Raw genomic sequence first — 20,676 nt, forward strand, 5'->3', positions numbered from 1 at the left:
CTCATTCGGGAACAATTGCAATCAATATATATATTTACGCTCAGTGTGTCGTCTTGATCGCTGGTGAAAAGTTTGTTTCTGTTGGAGAGTTTCGTCCTCTCTCTCTCTCCCCTCTCTCTCTCTCTCTCTCTCTCTCTCTCTCTCTCTCTCTCTCTGTCTAGAGGGGATAGTTCAGAGTGATATTCATTAATTTGTTATAGAATGGATGTTTCGGCGGTTGTCGTTACCGAATTCCTAGCTGCAGACCAGTAATTCATATCAAAGACTTGTTCTTATTCTGTCAGTATCGATAGTCTAAGAGTTTAACCACGTGGTATGGTTAAAAGATTCAGCAATGGTCTACAACCTTTGTCCACCCCTAATGGAGAAAAACATGGTCTGGTGATAATTTCTCAAGGTTGCGTTTTATTCAGAATGACAGAAAAGGGCCTGTCCCAGGATGCCTGACCCTAACTGGGCTCAGGGGCGGTCCTCTGATTTAGTTAACTCCAATCCCCTTTTTGAGTTTTCCTTCATTAAACAGTCCAAAATCATATTACACAATTTTACAAACAGTATCATACTCACTCATTCATCTTATACAACAATTAGATGTAAACCTCATATCTGAGGCTATTATATAAACATTGTTATGGTAATGTGGCCACACAGTCTCCCATGAGCTTCCCCAAGTTGTGACAAATGGACCAGTTTGTATCTGGTTTTTTCACCGATCTTTTATACTTTCTCCGGAACATGAAATTTGTTCGTACCTCAAGTTCTGTGAGGTGGAAGGAATTGCTTTGTTCTCCATGAAAATTTACTCTGCCTCTTATACTATGTGGCCATGTGGCAGGGTCTTCTCAGGAATTTACGACCTCTCTGACCACAGCAACCTAGTTGAAGGAGGCAAGGGGAGGCAGGGTGAGGGGGATGGGGCTTGCTATGCCCAAAGAGGCCAACGTCATTACATAGTGCATGGCACCCTGCCTCTTGCATCCTTGGCACAGTCACTCACCACCGCAGCACACTGTAGCAGCAGCTCCTGGCACAGAGTCAGTCTGGAGGGTGAGAGACACGTCCTTGTTGTGACCTCTCTACCTCCCTCAATGACAGCACAGCGAACTCAAACAACACTCGCTGTCATTGTCTGTATTTCCCTACCTACCTCCCTCCCTCCCACTCCCTCCCTCCCTCACTCACTCACTCACTCACTCACTCACTCACTCACTCACTCACTCACTCACTCACTCACTCACTCACTCACTCACTCACTCACTCACTCACTCACCAACCTCCCTCACTCCCTCACCCCGTCCCTCACTCACTGACTCCCTCCCCCCTCCCTCCCTCCCTCGCGGTTGCGTAGTAGAACATCATCTGTAATTGATGGAAATATACTCTGACACATCCATTTGGGAGAGCGAGGGTCTGAGGGTAGGCTCAGGTAATTATGAGTCACTCACTGTGTCAACTAAGGTCGAAAGAAATGTCAAAAGTCCCATTAGTGTGTTCACAAATTGACTAGCCTCGCCAGTCCTGGTCGTTGAAGGTCACCCTTACTATTCCTTTCTAATGGCTGAACTTCATAAGGACAGAAGTCAGAATACGGCAGACCTGGGTTTAAATACTATTTGAAATAATTTCACATACTTTAGTTTGCCTTGATTGAGCTTACCTGGCTAAATGGAATCAATAGTCGCACATGAGCAAATCCATCTGGCACTACAGGCAGACGAAAGCAAACACTCAAAGTATTTGAAAGATTTCAAATAGCATTTGAACCCAGACATGGAATGTGGGCCAGAATCCATCTCAATTAAGAGCCGGGACCTTCCAATAGACCTTGATTCACAGTGATTTATTGCATGGCCTAACCAAATGAAAAACAACTGCAGTGTGTGGGGACACTGGAGTAATTATATCACACTTGAAAATGTAAATATTGGTGATGGTGTTGGAAATGCAACAGGGACACTCCATGTTTGTGGGGGAGTATGTTCAGTTTTCCGATCAGCTCTCGCTCCTTTGCATAAATGGCATATCCTTGAACAGTGCTCTACAGATTGCAGATATGGTGGAAGAAGTTCACATGGATGGGATTTGAGATGTCATTGGCCTGCTCCGGTATAGTTCCTCTGTGGAATCTATGGCACACACAAAACGTCTGAGGTGCATGAAGGTGGTGAAGAGTATTAAGAAGGCCGTCGATCAGCATTTCAGATGAGTTCACGACTTTGTGACCTGTCCTTGCAGATCTGATTATTGTGCCACTGGTAAATATGTAATATGATGTACTATCTAACAAAGCCACTAGATGTCGATGCACACTTTGATAATTGTTTTCCCACTGAGCATTGCATTTCGACTTCTGTAATGACTACTTGATATTCAGCACCCGAAATCCTTTCAAAATAACTGCATGGTTAATAAGGTCCCAAGATGAGAGACGTGTTCAACTTGAACTGTGTTTGACCTGAAACGACCCTCCAGGTGACAATAAGATGCTATATTCAGACAATGTTCTAATTGGCTTAATCAGGCCAATCTGAGAAAAAAGCCTTTCTGGCCTGTTTAAAAACAGTTTACCACTTTAATGTTGTTTAAGAAACAATTCATTACTGGAATATATTTGACAAATTATGATCTGAATCATCTTCATTGTTCCTTTATCACTTTCCATAGAACAAGCACAAATGGTTAGTCTTTGTATGTAGGCCTAACACTGTCATGTCATGTGATCTCACATTGATACCATAGCTGTCAACACATTGTATGTTTAGTATAATGTTTAATTTTAATCAATTAATTGAATGAACATTTACATTTTTTTTAGGAACACATGGGTAAGCGAACTTGTACAATTCAGAGGCTGCAACTAATTAAGCTTTTGGATTCAGGAAAGGTTGTAACGTAAGACTATGCAAGAGTCCCTCTTGTTTAGTTGCTTGAGATCTCCGATAATATCAGGGAAACGGGACCCCTCTGGTTCTGCCTGGGGGCTCCTGGGAGAGAAAGAAGTGTCAATTGGTTTCAACGGGAGAAAGAGAGAAGGAGAAAGAGAGGGAAAGATAAAGAGAAAATGAGAAAGAAAGAGATGGAAGATGAAAGAAAAGTTCCCTGGCAGGCTACCAATAGTCACAGGTGTCTGCCGAACAATGGGCCAGTACAATGGTGGTTGCCAGCCTGGCACACTGCTGCCCAGCCAGGCCTGGTTCGGTATGAACAGGACCCCTAGAGGAAAGACACCAAACCAATCCTTATAGGGGATTAAACTGTTAATAAATCATTTGGGGGGTAATTTGTAGCTGTCATTTGTTAATTTACCATAAAAGAGGTGTAGCCTATACTCTTTTCCTGTTAAAATGATGTTATTACACTGTGACACACGATTCACAGTCTTGTGAGAATGATTGTGAACTTGAGTTATTTACAAAAGTTAAAACTGGCTTCATTGAATATCCTCAGCATTTGCATTAAATATCGACAACATTCCAGCAGTGGAGGCTGCTGAGGTGAGAAGAGGACGGCTCATAATAATATCTGGAACGGATCAAATGAAATGGCATCAAACACTTCAAAACCATGTGTTTGATGTATTTGATACCATTCCACTCATTCTGCTCCAGCCATTACCACAAGCTCGTCCTCCCCAATTAAGGTGCCACCAACCTCATGTACATTCCAGTATTGCATTTATATTCTTATCAGTGCTAGTCTGTGCATTGAACTTTAGCCACAACCCATTATACAGCCTGTGATATCAGATTCAAACCTAAACCCTGTTTTAAGTTATGAAACCATAAACCATGTGTTGGTATTGATCTAACATAAGCAACGTTGTCTTGACACTGTGAAATGAGAAGGCAAATAAATTATTCACACAGAACACTTTGCCTGATAGCTGGCTGTGAATTGTATCTATTGGAATTTAATTTGTTTCATATTTTCAGTGTTTGAGTGATCCGTCCTCGGTCGTCTGCAATAGCTACAGACTTGAACTGACACGTGGCCACAAGTGTTCTCAAGCCACATTCATATAGTTCCTCTCCTTTTACTGAAGGTCAAATTTCCAAAGTTTTTATTTGGCAAATAAACCTGAACTGACTGACAGCTCTCTGGTTAAAGAAACCTGTTCTCATGACATACATTTGTTGACATTGCAATGCCTATGTAGTCAATTACACAGAGTAGGCCTAACCTATTTTATACTGTTGAAATATGCCACACCGGGGCTGCCCTTTGCAATAAAGTCGGTGGAGTTGAAGTCCAGGTTATCTAGGCTACTTCAGGCTTTGAAACACAGGGATGTAGACAGTAGATGGATATTTACCAGGTAATAAAGGCTGGGTACAACAATGGTCTGTAGGATGTGAAAGGCTTCCTTTAACCAACAGTTGTGAAATACTGATCACAAAAAAGTCAAAGCCAAACAGTTATGGTCCAAAGGTTTGATTCTGTTAACTCCTCCATTCCCATTTAAGGGGGTGTTTCACATCCTTTTTCATTTATGCATATATGTGCCTTTTGTTTATTCCCACAAGTATTCAACAATTGTTTTTTTATTTGTCAATTTTAAGAAGTTGTCAAAAATAATGTTAATGTTCAAAAGCATGCAAACTTACATAGACATATTGAGAGTTCAGACTGGGGCACATGAAAATCTAATTAATAAATGCAGGCTCTAACCTGTAAGCCACACCTCTTAGAGTGTCAACCATGGATAGAATATATATACACATATACAGTACTAGTCAACAGTTTGGACACACCTACTTATTCTAGGGTATTTCTTTATTTTGACATTGTAAAACTACGAAATAACAGAAATGGAATCATGTTGTAACCGAAAACGTTCTAAAGAAATCCAAATATATTTTATATACTTCAAAGTAGCCACCCTTTGCCGTTGTAATGTGTTCGCTAAGAATCGGAAAGCAAGTACAGAGAGTGAATTTAATAAATAATGTAACAAAACGAGAGTAGGTACAGACATAAAAGATTGGAACAGAATCAATAAAAACCTGGGGAAAGAACCAAAAGGAGTGACAGATATAGGGGAGGAAATCAGCAAGGCAATGGAGTCCAGGTGAGTCTCATGAAGCGCAGGCGCACGTAACGATGGTGACAGGTGTGGTAATGAATAACCTGGCGACAACGACTGCCAGAGAGGAGGAGTAGACGTGACAGCCTTGATGATAGCTGAGCACTTGTTGGCTGCTTTTCCTTCACTGTGTTTCTGATCAATTTGATGTTATTTTAATGGACAAAAAAATGTTGCTTTAATTTAAAAAAAGGACATTTCTAAGTGAACCCAAACTTTTGAACAGTAATATATATACACACACTATTAGAGATATGGATTAACTGGTAAAGTGTCACATAACGCCAAACACACACACTATATATATAAGATCAATTAGCTACATTTTTATGTATTATTTATGACAGAAAATGTGTTACAAGTGGATATCACGTTTTATAAAATGAAATATTATTTTTCCCCGCAATGCTATGCTCACGTGTTTTTAATTTATTTTTATGTTTAGCTCTAACTTCCTGGTGACCAACCAACTACACTTGCTCAATCAGCAAACCTGAATTTCTGGAATAACAAGCGGTTTTAAAGTAAAACATATTTTCCAGTACGCCTACATTTAGTCTGGTATCTAATTGAGTACACAGCTTGAAGAAGCTTCCATTGAAATCGAGTGAAAACAAGAGCTGGCTTCCTAAATTCCAGAACGTAAAAGTGACATCCCCAGCTAGCCAGCGCTCATCAACGTGGAGAGGACGTGGTTGTGCCTTGTGCTTACTGACAGCTGTAGTCAGAGCTAGAAGACAGATGCAAACTAGAGAAAACCCTGAGCAGTTTCTAAGAACACGGAATGCAGTGGAATGATAAGGTAAGAATTATATTAACTTGCACACTTGGCTAATCAGGTGTAATCTATCAAGCAAGGTAATTTAGCACCAATGGTCGCCCTGGACCAGAGCTAACTATCAAGGAGGTCCGTCAGCTGGCTAGCAGATAGATCGCTTTCTCTTTTGCGACAGGACGTTTTGCTAAACGTGGCTAACGTTAGTTGATGCGTAAGTCTCTTGTTCTCGAAAATGACTGGCTGGGCAACCAGCTCCAAGTGAGTAATACGCTAGCGAACGTCAGGTGTATAACAAGCTAACGTTTGAGTCTCTGATTAGATAACTATCTCTCAGCTCTGATAGCTAGTTAATATAGCTAGTTAGTTAACGTTAGTAATTCCAATTTGACAGCTGAACTAGGCTAACCTAACCCATGTCCATGCAAATAACTTTTACTAATGTTATTTTGTAACAAACCGTCTGTTGGAACAAAAGGTAGTCATGCTGATTGCTGAAGATGGATCTTCTGCTCACTCCCTGCACTCAGACCACAACCTTAACATCTGGGAAAACAATAACTAAACTAAACCTGTCAACATACAAGAAGACATCAGTTATCATTTTAGAGTTTGAGTCAACAGCATGCAAAATGCATCACTTTCTATTAAAGAGAAAGTAGGCTGAAGCTGAACTACAAGCTTTCCCTGTAGGCTATAGTCTATTTGCGTCAGTGTGATGGAGGTCTGTGAAATACATTTTATATAACACTTATCAACCTCCTGATACTGTTTGATACGGCCAGCCGTCGGTCTTACTACAATGTGTAGGTCTAGCGTAATCACTGAGGAGTTGTTTGTGTCATTGAGGGATGTTTTTCAATGCTGAATGTTTACACCGAGTAAATGCTCACATAAGCCTGTTGGCACTTGTAGTTGAAGCTGGCCAACTGTTCCTCTCTGGTGTACCAGTGACACTCCGGGGGGGAGGAGGAGTTTCCCATAGGTACAAATCAAGGATCAGCATCCCCTCCCCCCATTCTAACCATTATGGGGGTAAATGCAAAACTGACCCAAGATTAATGTTGGGGGAGGGGGGGGGGGGGGGGCAACTTTAACCTACACCATTCAGTGACACTGATAACATCATGGTAAAATACAGAATGTACTAGTACCTATTTTGTCATGGGTTTTTCAGTGCTGAAGGTTGATTTTTATTTGCTGGTTGAAAACACACACACCGTATATACATTTTAAAAACGTGACAGGGATATCACAAACAAGTCAGACTTATTTCCATTGTGGAAATAAATTAACAGCGAGTAAACTCTCACATATTGGCCCTCATGTTTCAGGTTGTCTAGCTGTTCATCTGCAGTGTACCAATCCAATCACTGTACCATTCAGTATACCATTCAGTGACACAGATACAATCACACAGTATGTGTGTCAATCACACAGTGTGTAGGAATGTACTCACACCTATTTTCTAACTTGCAGTTACTGTTGTCAGTGCAACTTGTTTGACTGGTCTCTGAGATGGATGTCACAGCAAAAGCGCAGCCCTGTTCCGTGTTTGTACTTTAACATCCTTGTAGATTACGCTAGCTCTCTGTCAATGTCAGGGAGATGTTTCTTCTCCTTAGCTGTTGCAGATGAAGACATTGGCTACATCCATTCCTAGTGGTGTGCGAATAGAGTAGAGAAGAGGCTGATGATAATTATGTTGGAACATTATTCTAGGGCTAGGCTAGCCCAACTGGTTCTAGCCCAACTGGTTCTAGCCCAACTGGTTTGTGCATAGCAGCAGAATTCATTCCACCACACAAAACAATACAAGATTATGGCTGGATTAAAGTCCTTCTCCAGATGGCTATAGTCTACTGTACACTAAACTCTATAGTCTACTGTACACTACTCTAGTCTCTATAGCCTACTGTACACTACTCTATAGTCTACTGTACACTACTCTAGTCTCTATAGCCTACTGTACACTAAACTCTATAGCCTACTGTACACTAAACTCTATAGTCTACTGTACACTACTCTATAGTCTACTGTACACTACTCTAGTCTCTATAGCCTACTGTACACTAAACTCTATAGCCTACTGTACACTAAACTCTATAGTCTACTGTACACAACTCTATAGTCTACTGTACACAACTCTATAGTCTACTGTACACAACTCTATAGTCTACTGTACACAACTCTATAGTCTACTGTACACTAAACTCTATAGCCTACTGTACACTACTCTATAGCCTACTGTACACTACTCTAGTCTCTATAGCCTACTGTACACTAAACTTTATAGCCTACTGTACACTAAACTCTATAGCCTACTGTACACTAAACTCTATAGCCTACTGTACACTACTCTAGTGTCTATAGTCTACTGTACAGTAAACACTATCCTATTGTACACTACTCTATTGTCTACTGTACACTACTGTATAGCCTACTGTACACAACTCTATAGTCTCTACAGCCTACTGTACACTACTGTATATCCTACTGTACACTACTCCATTGTCTCTATCCTACTGTACACTACTCTATAGTCTACTGTACACTACTCTAGTCTCTATAGTCTACTGTACACTAAACTCTATAGCCTACTGTACACTACTCTATAGCCTACTGTACACTACTCTATAGCCTACTGTACACTACTCTATAGCCTACTGTACACTACTCTATAGCCTACTGTACACTAAACTCTATAGCCTACTGTACACTAAACTCTATAGCCTACTGTACATTAAACTCTATAGCCTACTGTACATTAAACTCTATAGCCTACTGTACACTACTGCCTATAGCCTACTGTACACTAAACTCTATAGTCTACTGTACACTAAACACTATAGCCTATTGTACACTACTCTGTCTACTGCACACTACTCTATAGCCTACTGTACACAACTCTATAGCCTACTGTACACAACTCTATAGTCTCTATAGCCTACTGTACACTACTCTATATCCTACTGTACACAACTCCATTGTCTCTATTTCCTACTGTACACTACTCTATAGCCTACTGCACACTACTCTATAGCCTACTGCACACTACTCTATAGCCTACTGTACACTACTCTATAGCCTACTGTACACAACTCTATAGTCTCTATAGCCTACTGTACACTACTGTATATCCTACTGTACACAACTCCATTGTCTCTATTTCCTACTGTACACTACTCTACAGCCTACTGTACACTACTCTACAGCCTACTGTACACTACTCTACAGCCTACTGTACACTACTCTATAGCCTACTGTACACTACTCTATAGCCTACTGTACACTACTCTATAGCCTACTGTACACTACTCTATAGCCTACTGTACACTACTCCATAGTCTTTATATCCTACTGTACACTACTCTATAGTCTACTGTACACTACTCTATAGCCTCCTGTACACTAAACTCTATAGCCTCCTGTACACTAAACTCTATAGCCTACTGTACACTACTCTATAGTCTACTGTACACTACACTCTATAGTCTACTGTACACTAAACTCTATAGCCTACTGTACACAACTCTATAGCCTACTGTACATTACTCTATAGCCTACTATACACTACTCTAGTCTATATACCGTACTGTAAACTACTCTATAGCCTACTGTACACTACTCTATAGCCTACTGTACACTACTCTAGTCTCTATAGCCTACTGTACACTACTCTATAGTCTACTGTACACTACTCTATAGTCTACTGTACACTACTCTATAGCCTACTGTACACTACTCTAGTCTCTATAGCCTACTGTACACTACTCTAGTCTCTATAGCCTACTGTACACTACTCTATAGCCTACTGTACACTACACTCTATAGCCTACTGTACACTACACTCTATAGCCTACTGTACACTACACTCTATAGCCTACTGTACACTACACTCTATAGCCTACTGTACACTACACTCTATAGCCTACTGTACACTACACTCTATAGCCTACTGTACACTACTCTATAGCCTACTGTACACTACACTATAGCCTACTGTACACTACACTATAGTCTACTGTACACTACACTATAGTCTACTGTACACTACTGTATAGTCTCTATAGCCTACTGTACACTACTGTATAGTCTCTATAGCCTATTGTACACTACTGTATAGTCTCTATAGCCTACTGTACACTACTGTATTGTCTCTATAGCCTACTGTACACTACTGTATAGTCTCTATAGCCTACTGTATAGTCTCTATAGCCTACTGTACACTACTCTATAGTCTGTATAGTCTACTGTACACTACTCTGTAGTCTCTATAGCCTACGGTACACTACTCTATAGTCTACTGTACACTACTGTATAGTCTCTATAGCCTACTGTACACTACTGTATAGTCTCTATAGCCTACGGTACACTACTCTATAGTCTACTGTACACTACTGTATAGTCTCTATAGCCTACTGTATAGGCTCTATAGCCTACTGTACACTACTCTATAGTCTACTGTACACTACTGTATAGTCTCTATAGCCTACTGTACACTACTGTATAGTCTCTATAGCCTACGGTACACTACTCTATAGTCTACTGTACACTACTGTATAGTCTCTATAGCCTACGGTACACTACTCTATAGTCTACTGTACACTACTGTATAGTCTCTATAGCCTACTGTACACTACTGTATAGTCTCTATAGCCTACGGTACACTACTCTATAGTCTACTGTACACTACTGTATAGTCTCTATAGCCTACTGTATAGTCTCTATAGCCTACGGTACACTACTCTATAGTCTCTATAGCCTACTGTATAGTTTCTATAGCCTACTGTACACTACTGTGTAGCCAGCAAGCGATGGTGGACCCAAAGCCTCCTGTAGCTGGTGGCTTAGTCCTACTTGTTTTGGATTTTTCAGAACTCCCACAGTCTTACTCCAAAGAGGAGGCAGATCTTCTCCCTAAGCCTGCTGTTAGGCTGCTGGTCCGAATCCCTCCCTCCCCAGACACACCAAGGGCTATCAGATTCAGTGGGAGGAAGTTGTGATGGCCTGCTAATATAAAGGAGGTTTTGTTTAGTAGCGTTCTCTATTTTGTAACCCCAGGCCTCGAAGAAAGAGGCATGGGCCTGGTAATGCCTCGAAGAACTGAAATGGAGACTCATGCTTTGTGACTTAGCAATGCTGCAGCGCACATCAAGCTGACAATGTTTTGGCTTAGGCCTATCATATAAAAATCTATTTAGGGGGTAACATTCTTGCCATCCTCTCAGAATTTCCCTGTCAAGATCAAATATTGAATATTTTTAAATTTACGACGTTATAGTAAAGCAGTCTAGTCTTGATAATGGAAAAAATCTCAATGCTCGAGTAGAACGCTGGAATGTGTGTGTGAATGGAACACATCACATGTAGGCTATTTTCGGAGTGGAAAGGTACAGAGTGGATTAAAGCGTGTGGAAGTTACTGTCTAAAGCCTCAGTCAGTCACTGCTGCTGTACTGAGTATCCCTGCTGAAATATTAATACTGTGATTACACTCAATGACAGTAATGCTGGCGACGGGTTTAGCAGTATCTGCCCTCTTTGATTCGCCTCTGGTATGCCTGTCTTTTGAGTTGAGCTATCTGACTGTATCTAAGCCTACATGTTGTTACTACTAGAAGAACATTAGAACAACATTAGGCCTAGACTGTTGCTTAACCCTATCACCTTAGAGAACCTTGGCTATATAGTACGCTTTGAAAAAATGGTTCCAAAAGGGTTCTCTGGCTGTCCCCATTGGAGAACCCTTTGAAGAACCTTTTTGGGTTCCATGTAGAACCCTCTGTGGAAAGGGTTCTCACATCAGGACAGCCAGAGAACCCTTTTGGAACCATTTTTTTCCAAAACCATCTAGGGTGTACAATATGTGTTGTTTCCTGTATAAAATGTTGGATTTGATTAAAGATGCAATGTACAGAAATCGCTCCGCCATTTCCTGGTAGCTAAGATTCTATTCGTTTGCCTCAATTCAGTTTGTGACAAAACAGTGTAGAGAATCATTGTACCATCTAAACCACTGTGAAATATTATTTCCATAACAAAACATATTGTATTTTCAGCTGTTTGAAGCTGGTGTATAAAACTGAAGAACGGGAAGCATAGAAATAGAACAGATCTACCTCTTCTTAGACTTGCTTTCACTGAGAATTACAGATACAACTCGTAAATTTGGTCAGGTCGCCCAAAAAGTTACATGTTGAAACATCTCAACACACAGCGTAGCAGCCTATAATTCCACCAGTGATCTTTGCTATTTCTATTTAATTTCAGCTCCCATTTAGCCCTGAATTTGTCAGTCAATTTGAGCGGCATCATTAGCAGTGTTTTCTCATTTAGCAGTAAACATACGTCTCTGTCAAGCATTAGCGCTGCCACGGAGTGGAATGAAATTAGCATAAAATCATTAGCCTTTAAGCGTTTTGTGTTTAATCAAATCTTGTTGTCATGTGGAATGCTCTGAGTGATAATTTTAATGAATCAACATATTTTTAATCAACAGATAGGCCTGTCCCCAACCTCCACTGTCATAATGATTTCTATCACAGTTATGCATAACTTGTTATAATCAGTATTATTCAGCTGTTGTAATGGAAATATTTAAGATGATAATTTAGAGTAATCAACAGTGTTGGACTTTCTGTAATACAGCATTTCCAGTGTTCTATTTGTAACACTCAAGGTGCAGGTTGATGGTCGCCAGACTTGTTCTGGATTATTTTCATATCTGTTGATAGTGGTTGACGCCAGACTGGAGGTACATAGACCGAGGACACACTGATTATTCACTGTCCTATTGATGACATTCTATGAACACTGATTCTGTAGCAGCTGACAAAGTCACTGCCTTTTTAGTTCTCTTCCTACAAGCCTCTCAGGCTAGTGTTTCCACAGCATTTGGTGTGCTCTTAATAGGATGTGAAGGTCCAGTCTCCAAGAGGCCAGTTAGACATTTTCTCTGCTTCTGCGCTTTAGGTGTCTCCCTGTTGCAACTTGTAATAAACCGGATGGATTTTTGAATGAACTACGACTGCTCTCCTTTTTGTTCACCTGGTAGTTCCTAGTACAGCCTGTTTTTAAGTGGTTTAGGTCTAATGGTTCACTGTCATGGATCCACTTATAACTCAGCTCAAGGTATCTAATACTTTCATCGTAGGCCAAACTTCAAACTGGACCTAAACCTTTTCTCAGCCCTCCTTGCTGTTTGTTGTGTTTTCCACAGAGCTGTGTGGCCTGGGCACTCTTGAGTGGCAGTTGGTGAGACTCCACGTGACTGGTTGCTGGGGGCGATGAGGGTGCGTTGGTCCCGGAAGCTGGGCTTCCTAGCAAAGACCTTCTTCCTGCTGTGGGTGCTATGGCTGGGCTACATTCTCCTAGCCCGCTCCACCGCCTCCTCCATAGGGGCCGATGGAGGGGAGGACGGAGGGGGCCGCAACCTGCTGGTCAGGCACTTCTCCCGTGTGGAGGAGCAGGGAGGTGAGCAGCTGGCCAGGCCCGTGTACGTGAAGGCGCCAGCGGACGCCAACGCGCACGGGGAGTGGGGCCAGGCTACCAGGCTGAACCTCAGCCCGGAGGAGAGGAAGCAGGAAGAGGACAGCGTGGAGAGATACGCTATTAATATCTTTGTTAGTGATAAGATCTCCCTGCACCGACACATCAAGGACAGCAGGATGAAAGAGTGAGTAGCCAAATGATCTTCATCTCAACACAGGGCATAGAGAGCCCCGCCCCTCCCAGCAGTACAATCAGGTAGCCTAGCAGTTAAGATCGTTGAGCCAGTAACCGAACGGGCGCTAGTTTCAGTCCCGAGCCGATTAGGTGACAAATCTGTGTCCTTGATCAAGGCAATTAACCCTAATTGCTCCTGTAACTTTTGATAAGAGTGTCTACTAAATGACTAAAATGTCATAAATGTAATTCATCTGGACCAGTAGTTTAGACCAGTAAACATCTGTTACTGATTGCAGAAACATACTGTTGGCATACAGTCAGCTTCCAATAAACACTGAATCTGTCTGGGCTCACTGTCAGCTTCCAATAAACGCTGAATCTGTCTGGGCTCACTGTCAGCTTCCAATAACCGCTGAATCTGTCTAGGCTCACTGTCAGCTTCCAATAACCGCTGAATCTGTCTGGGCTCACTGTCAGCTTCCAATAAACACTGAATCTGTCTGGGCTCACTGTCAGCTTCCAATAAACACTGAATCTGTCTGGGCTCACTGTCAGCTTCCAATAAACACTGAATCTGTCTGTCTGTCTGGCTCACTGTCAGCTTCAATAAACACTGAATCTGTCTGGGCTCACTGTCAGCTTCCAATAAACACTGAATCTGTCTGGGCTCACTGTCAGCTTCCAATAAACACTGAATCTGTCTGGGCTCACTGTCAGCTTCCAATAAACACTGAATCTGTCTGGGCTCACTGTCAGCTTCCAATAAACACTGAATCTGTCTGGGCTCACTGTCAGCTTCCAATAAACACTGAATCTGTCTGGGCTCACTGTCAGCTTCCAATAAACACTGAATCTGTCTGGGCTCACTGTCAGCTTCCAATAAACACTGAATCTGTCTGGGCTCACTGTCAGCTTCCAATAAACACTGAATCTGTCTGGGCTCAATTCCAAAAACACTGAATCTGTCTGGGCTCACTGTCAGCTTCCAATAAACACTGAATCTGTCTGGGCTCACTGTCAGCTTCCAATAAACACTGAATCTGTCTGGGCTCACTGTCAGCTTCCAATAAACACTGAATCTGTCTGGGCTCACTGTCAGCTTCCAATAAACACTGAATCTGTCTGGGCTAAACTGTCAGCTTCCAATAAACACTGAATCTGTCTGGGCTAAACTGTCAGCTTCCAATAAACCCTGAATCTGTCTGGGCTTGCGGTCAGCTTGGAGTGAGGCCATGATCCTTTTGTAAGGCATACGAGCTGTCTGTGTCCATAACTTTACAGAGAGTAGCCTACTTCCCTGACTGGCTTTTCTTTTTTTTCTTTCTTTCGTCTCTACATGAGCACTGCTCAGGCATGTGGGACATCGGTGTGATTTCTTTCCCTTAACATTTCTGCCTCCACAGCTCCCAACAGGAATGACACCAAATGCTCCTCTCCTGCACTGACCAAAGCAACTCTCAAACAACTCTCCAATGAGCCACTGATTGTGTGGTCAGTCTTGCAGTCAGTTTATAACCTGATCCTCCTAACAACAACTCTCTCATTTGAGTACAGATGCAGAGCTAAGAAGTTTGACTACCGCCGTCTGCCGACCACGTCAGTGATCATAGCGTTCTACAACGAGGCCTGGTCCACCCTGCTCAGGACCATCCACAGTGTTCTGGAGAGCACACCCGCTGTCCTCCTTAGAGAGATCATCCTCATAGATGACTTTAGTGACCGAGGTGAGACAGAGCATGAAACTGGCTTTGCCTGATTTTAAGATTTATTTTGGAGAGAAGGGTAGTGCATGAGCGAGAGAGAGCGGGTAGTGCATGAGCGAGAGAGAGCGGGTAGTGCATGAGCGAGAGAGAGCGGGTAGTGCATGAGCGAGAGAGAGCGGGTAGTGCATGAGCGAGAGAGAGCGGGTAGTGCATGAGCGAGAGAGAGCGGGTAGTGCATGAGCGAGAGAGAGCGGGTAGTGCATGAGCGAGAGAGAGCGGGTAGTGCATGAGCGAGAGAGAGCGGGTAGTGCATGAGCGAGAGAGAGCGGGTAGTGCATGAGCGAGAGAGAGCGGGTAGTGCATGAGCGAGAGAGAGCGGGTAGTGCATGAGCGAGAGAGAGCGGGTAGTGCATGAGCGAGAGAGAGCGGGTAGTGCATGAGCGAGAGAGAGCGGGTAGTGCATGAGCGAGAGAGAGCGGGTAGTGCATGAGCGAGAGAGAGCGGGTAGTGCATGAGCGAGAGAGAGCGGGTAGTGCATGAGCGAGAGAGAGCGGGTAGTGCATGAGCGAGAGAGAGCGGGTAGTGCATGAGCGAGAGAGAGCGGGTAGTGCATGAGCGAGAGAGAGCGGGTAGTGCATGAGAGAGCGGGTAGTGCATGAGAGAGCGGGTAGTGCATGAGCGAGAGAGAGCGGGTAGTGCATGAGCGAGAGAGAGCGGGTAGTGCATGAGCGAGAGAGAGCGGGTAGTGCATGAGCGAGAGAGCGGGTAGTGCGGCGAGAGTGCATGAGCGAGAGAGAGCGGGTAGTGCATGAGCGAGCGAGAGAGAGGGTAGTGCATGAGCGAGAGAGAGAGAGAGAGAGAGGTAGTGCATGAGCGAGAGAGAGAGAGAGAGAGGGTAGTGCATGAGCGAGAGAGAGAGAGAGAGGGTAGTGCATGAGCGAGAGAGAGAGAGAGAGAGGGTAGTGCATGAGCGAGAGAGAGAGAGAGAGGGTAGTGCATGAGCGAGAGAGAGAGAGAGAGGGTAGTGCATGAGCGAGAGAGAGAGAGAGAGTGCATGAGCGAGAGAGAGAGAGAGGGTAGTGCATGAGCGAGCGAGAGAGAGAGAGAGGGTAGTGCATGAGCGAGCGAGAGAGAGAGAGAGGGTAGTGCATGAGCGAGAGAGGGTAGTCCATGAGCGAGCGAGAGAGAGAGAGGGTAGTGCATGAGCGAGCGAGAGAGAGAGGGTAGTGCATGAGCGAGCGAGAGAGAGAGAGGGGTAGTGCATGAGCGAGCGAGAGAGGGTAGTGCATGAGCGAGGAGTAGTGCATGAGCGAGAGAGAGAGAGAGAGAGAGGGTAGTGCATGAGCGAGAGAGAGAGAGGGGTAGTGCATGAGCGAGCGAGAGAGAGGGTAGTGCATGAGAGAGAGAGAGAGAGTAGTGCATGAGCGAGAGAGAGAGGGGGTAGTGCATGAGCGAGAGAGGGTAGTGCATGAGCGAGCGAGAGAGAGAGAGGGTAGTGCATGGGCGAGAGAGAGAGAGAGGGTAGTGCATGAGCGAGCGAGAGAGAGAGAGAGGGTAGTGCATGAGCGAGCGAGAGAGAGAGAGAGGGTAGTGCATGAGCGAGCGAGAGAGAGAGAGAGGGTAGTGCATGAGCGAGCGAGAGAGAGTGCATGAGCGGTAGTGCATGAGCGAGCGAGAGAGAGGGTAGTGCATGAGCGAGCGAGAGAGAGAGAGGGTAGTGCATGAGAGAGAGAGGGTAGTGCATGAGCGAGCGAGAGAGAGAGGTAGTGCATGAGCATGAGAGAGAGAGGGTAGTGCATGAGAGAGAGAGAGAGAGGTAGTGCATGAGCGAGAGAGAGAGGGTAGTGCATGAGCGAGAGAGAGAGAGAGGGTAGTGCATGAGCGAGAGAGAGAGAGAGAGGGTAGTGCATGAGCGAGAGAGAGAGAGAGGGTAGTGCATGAGCGAGAGAGAGAGAGAGGGTAGTGCATGAGCGAGAGAGAGAGAGAGTGCATGAGCGAGAGAGAGAGAGCGGGTGCGAGAGAGAGAGAGCGGGTAGTGCATGAGCGAGAGAGAGAGAGGGTAGTGCATGAGCGAGAGAGAGAGGGTAGTGCATGAGCGAGAGAGAGAGAGAGGGGTAGTGCATGAGCGAGAGAGGGTAGTGCATGAGCGAGAGAGAGAGGGTAGTGCATGAGCGAGAGAGAGAGAGAGGGTAGTGCATGAGCGAGAGAGAGAGAGAGGGTAGTGCATGAGCGAGAGAGAGAGAGAGAGGGTAGATGAGCGAGAGAGAGAGGTAGTGCATGAGCGAGCGAGAGAGAGAGAGGGTAGTGCGAGTGCATGAGAGAGAGAGAGGTAGTGCATGAGCGAGAGAGAGAGATGAGCGGTAGTGCATGAGCGAGCGAGAGAGAGAGAGTGAGGGTAGTGCATGAGAGAGAGAGGGTAGTGCATGAGCGAGCGAGAGAGAGGGGTAGTGCATGAGCGAGAGAGAGAGAGAGAGCGAGCGAGAGAGAGAGGGGGTAGTGCATGAGCGAGCGAGAGAGAGAGAGAGGGCGAGTGCATGAGCGAGCGAGAGAGAGAGAGAGGGTAGTGCATGAGCGAGCGAGAGAGAGAGAGAGGTAGTGCATGAGCGAGCGAGAGAGAGAGGGGTAGTGCATGAGCGAGCGAGAGAGAGAGAGGGTAGTGCATGAGCGAGCGAGAGAGAGAGAGGGTAGTGCATGAGCGAGCGAGAGAGAGAGAGGGTAGTGCATGAGCGAGCGAGAGAGAGAGGGTAGTGCATGAGCGAGCGAGAGAGAGAGAGAGAGAGGAGTGCATGAGCGAGAGAGAGAGAGAGGGTAGTGCATGAGCGAGCGAGAGAGAGAGGGTAGTGCATGAGCGAGCGAGAGAGAGAGAGAGGGTAGTGCATGAGCGAGAGAGAGAGAGAGGGTAGTGCATGAGCGAGAGAGAGAGAGAGGGTAGTGCATGAGCGAGAGAGAGAGAGGGTAGTGCATGAGCGAGAGAGAGAGAGAGAGGGTAGTGCATGAGCGAGAGAGGGTAGTGCATGAGCGAGAGAGAGAGAGAGAGAGAGAGAGAGAGGGTAGTGCATGAGCGAGAGAGAGAGAGAGAGGGTAGTGCATGAGCGAGAGAGAGAGAGAGGGTAGTGCATGAGCGAGAGAGAGAGAGAGGGTAGTGCATGAGCGAGAGAGAGAGAGAGAGAGAGGGTAGTGCATGAGCGAGAGAGAGAGAGAGAGAGAGAGAGAGGGTAGTGCATGAGCGAGAGAGAGAGAGAGAGGGTAGTGCATGAGCGAGAGAGGGTGAGCGAGAGAGGGTAGTGCATGAGCGAGAGAGAGAGGGTAGTGCATGAGCGAGAGAGAGAGAGGGTAGTGCATGAGCGAGAGAGGGTAGTGCATGAGCGAGAGAGAGAGAGAGGGTAGTGCATGAGCGAGAGAGAGAGAGAGGGTAGTGCATGAGCGAGAGAGAGAGAGAGAGGGTAGTGCATGAGCGAGAGAGAGAGAGAGAGAGGGTAGTGCATGAGCGAGAGAGAGAGAGAGAGAGAGGGTAGTGCATGAGCGAGAGAGAGAGAGAGAGAGAGAGAGAGGGTAGTGCATGAGCGAGAGAGAGAGAGAGGGTAGTGCATGAGCGAGAGAGAGAGAGAGGGTAGTGCATGAGCGAGAGAGAGAGAGAGGGTAGTGCATGAGCGAGAGAGAGAGAGAGGGTAGTGCATGAGCGAGAGAGAGAGAGGATAGTGCATGAGCTAGTAGGGTAGTGCATGAGCGAGAGAGAGAGAGAGAGAGGGTAGTGCATGAGCGAGAGAGAGGGTAGTGCATGAGCGAGAGAGAGGGTAGTGCATGAGCGAGAGAGAGGGTAGTGCATGAGCGAGAGAGAGGGTAGTGCATGAGCGAGAGAGAGGGTAGTGCATGAGCGAGAGAGAGGGTAGTGCATGAGAGAGAGTGCAGAGCGAGAGAGAGGGTAGTGCATGAGCGAGAGAGAGGGTAGTGCACGAGCGAGAGAGAGGGTAGTGCACGAGCGAGAGAGAGTAGTGCACGAGCGAGAGAGGGTAGTGCACGAGCGAGAGAGAGAGGGTAGTGCACGAGCGAGAGAGAGAGAGAGGGTAGTGCACGAGCGAGAGAGAGAGAGAGGGTAGTGCACGAGCGAGAGAGAGAGAGAGGGTAGTGCACGAGCGAGAGAGGGTAGTGCACGAGCGAGAGAGGGTAGTGCACGAGCGAGAGAGAGAGAGGGTAGTGCATGAGCGAGAGAGGGTAGTGCATGAGCGAGAGAGAGAGAGGGTAGTGCATGAGCGAGAGAGGGTAGTGCACGAGCGAGAGAGAGAGGGTAGTGCACGAGCGAGAGAGAGAGAGAGGGTAGTGCGAGAGAGAGAGGGTAGTGCACGAGCGAGAGAGAGGGTAGTGCACGAGCGAGAGAGAGAGGGTAGTGCACGAGCGAGAGAGAGGGTAGTGCACGAGCGAGAGAGAGGGTAGTGCACGAGCGAGAGAGAGGGTAGTGCACGAGCGAGAGAGAGGGTAGTGCACGAGCGAGAGAGAGGGTAGTGCACGAGCGAGAGAGAGGGTAGTGCACGAGCGAGAGAGAGGGTAGTGCACGAGCGAGAGAGAGGGTAGTGCACGAGCGAGAGAGAGGGTAGTGCACGAGCGAGAGAGAGGGTAGTGCACGAGCGAGAGAGAGGGTAGTGCACGAGCGAGAGAGAGGGTAGTGCACGAGCGAGAGAGAGGGTAGTGCACGAGCGAGAGAGAGGGTAGTGCACGAGCGAGAGAGGGTAGTGCACGAGCGAGAGAGGGTAGTGCACGAGCGAGAGAGGGTAGTGCACAAGCGAGAGAGAGAGGGTAGTGCACGAGCGAGAGAGAGAGGGTAGTGCACGAGCGAGAGAGAGAGGGTAGTGCACGAGCGAGAGAGAGGGTAGTGCACGAGCGAGAGAGAGGGTAGTGCGAGAGAGAGGGTAGTGCACGAGCGAGAGAGAGGGTAGTGCACGAGTGAGAGAGGGTAGTGCACGAGCGAGAGAGAGAGGGTAGTGCACGAGCGAGAGAGAGAGGGTAGTGCACGAGCGAGAGAGAGAGGGTAGTGCACGAGCGAGAGAGAGGGTAGTGCACGAGCGAGAGAGAGGGTAGTGCGAGAGAGAGGGTAGTGCGAGAGAGAGGGTAGTGCACGAGCGAGAGAGAGGGTAGTGCACGAGTGAGAGAGAGGGTAGTGCACGAGCGAGAGAGAGAGGGTAGTGCACGAGCGAGAGAGAGAGAGGGTAGTGCACGAGCGAGAGAGAGAGAGGGTAGTGCACGAGCGAGAGAGAGAGAGGGTAGTGCACGAGCGAGCGAGCGAGAGGGTAGTGCACGAGCGAGCGAGAGAGAGGGTAGTGCACGAGCGAGCGAGCGAGAGGGTAGTGCACGAGCGAGCGAGAGAGAGGGTAGTGCACGAGCGAGCGAGAGAGAGGGTAGTGCACGAGCGAGCGAGAGAGAGGGTAGTGCACGAGCGAGAGAGAGAGAGGG

At 46.0% G+C, this 20,676-nt stretch overlaps 1 protein-coding gene across 1 annotated transcript in view; it reads left to right on the forward strand.

The window, feature by feature from the left end:
- Nucleotides 1-5,321: 5,321 nt before the first annotated feature.
- The window catches only part of LOC124043262 (polypeptide N-acetylgalactosaminyltransferase 4-like), a 49,826-nt gene continuing 34,471 nt past the window's right edge, over nt 5,322-20,676 (forward strand). Inside the window, 3 exon segments of the mRNA XM_046361647.1 lie at nt 5,322-5,885; nt 13,080-13,535; nt 15,083-15,252. Of these exon segments, the coding sequence (XP_046217603.1) occupies nt 13,147-13,535; nt 15,083-15,252 (559 nt within the window). The 5' untranslated portion in view covers nt 5,322-5,885; nt 13,080-13,146.

Source organism: Oncorhynchus gorbuscha, linkage group LG09 (genome assembly GCF_021184085.1).
Source record: "Oncorhynchus gorbuscha isolate QuinsamMale2020 ecotype Even-year linkage group LG09, OgorEven_v1.0, whole genome shotgun sequence".
NCBI lineage: Eukaryota > Metazoa > Chordata > Actinopteri > Salmoniformes > Salmonidae > Oncorhynchus > Oncorhynchus gorbuscha.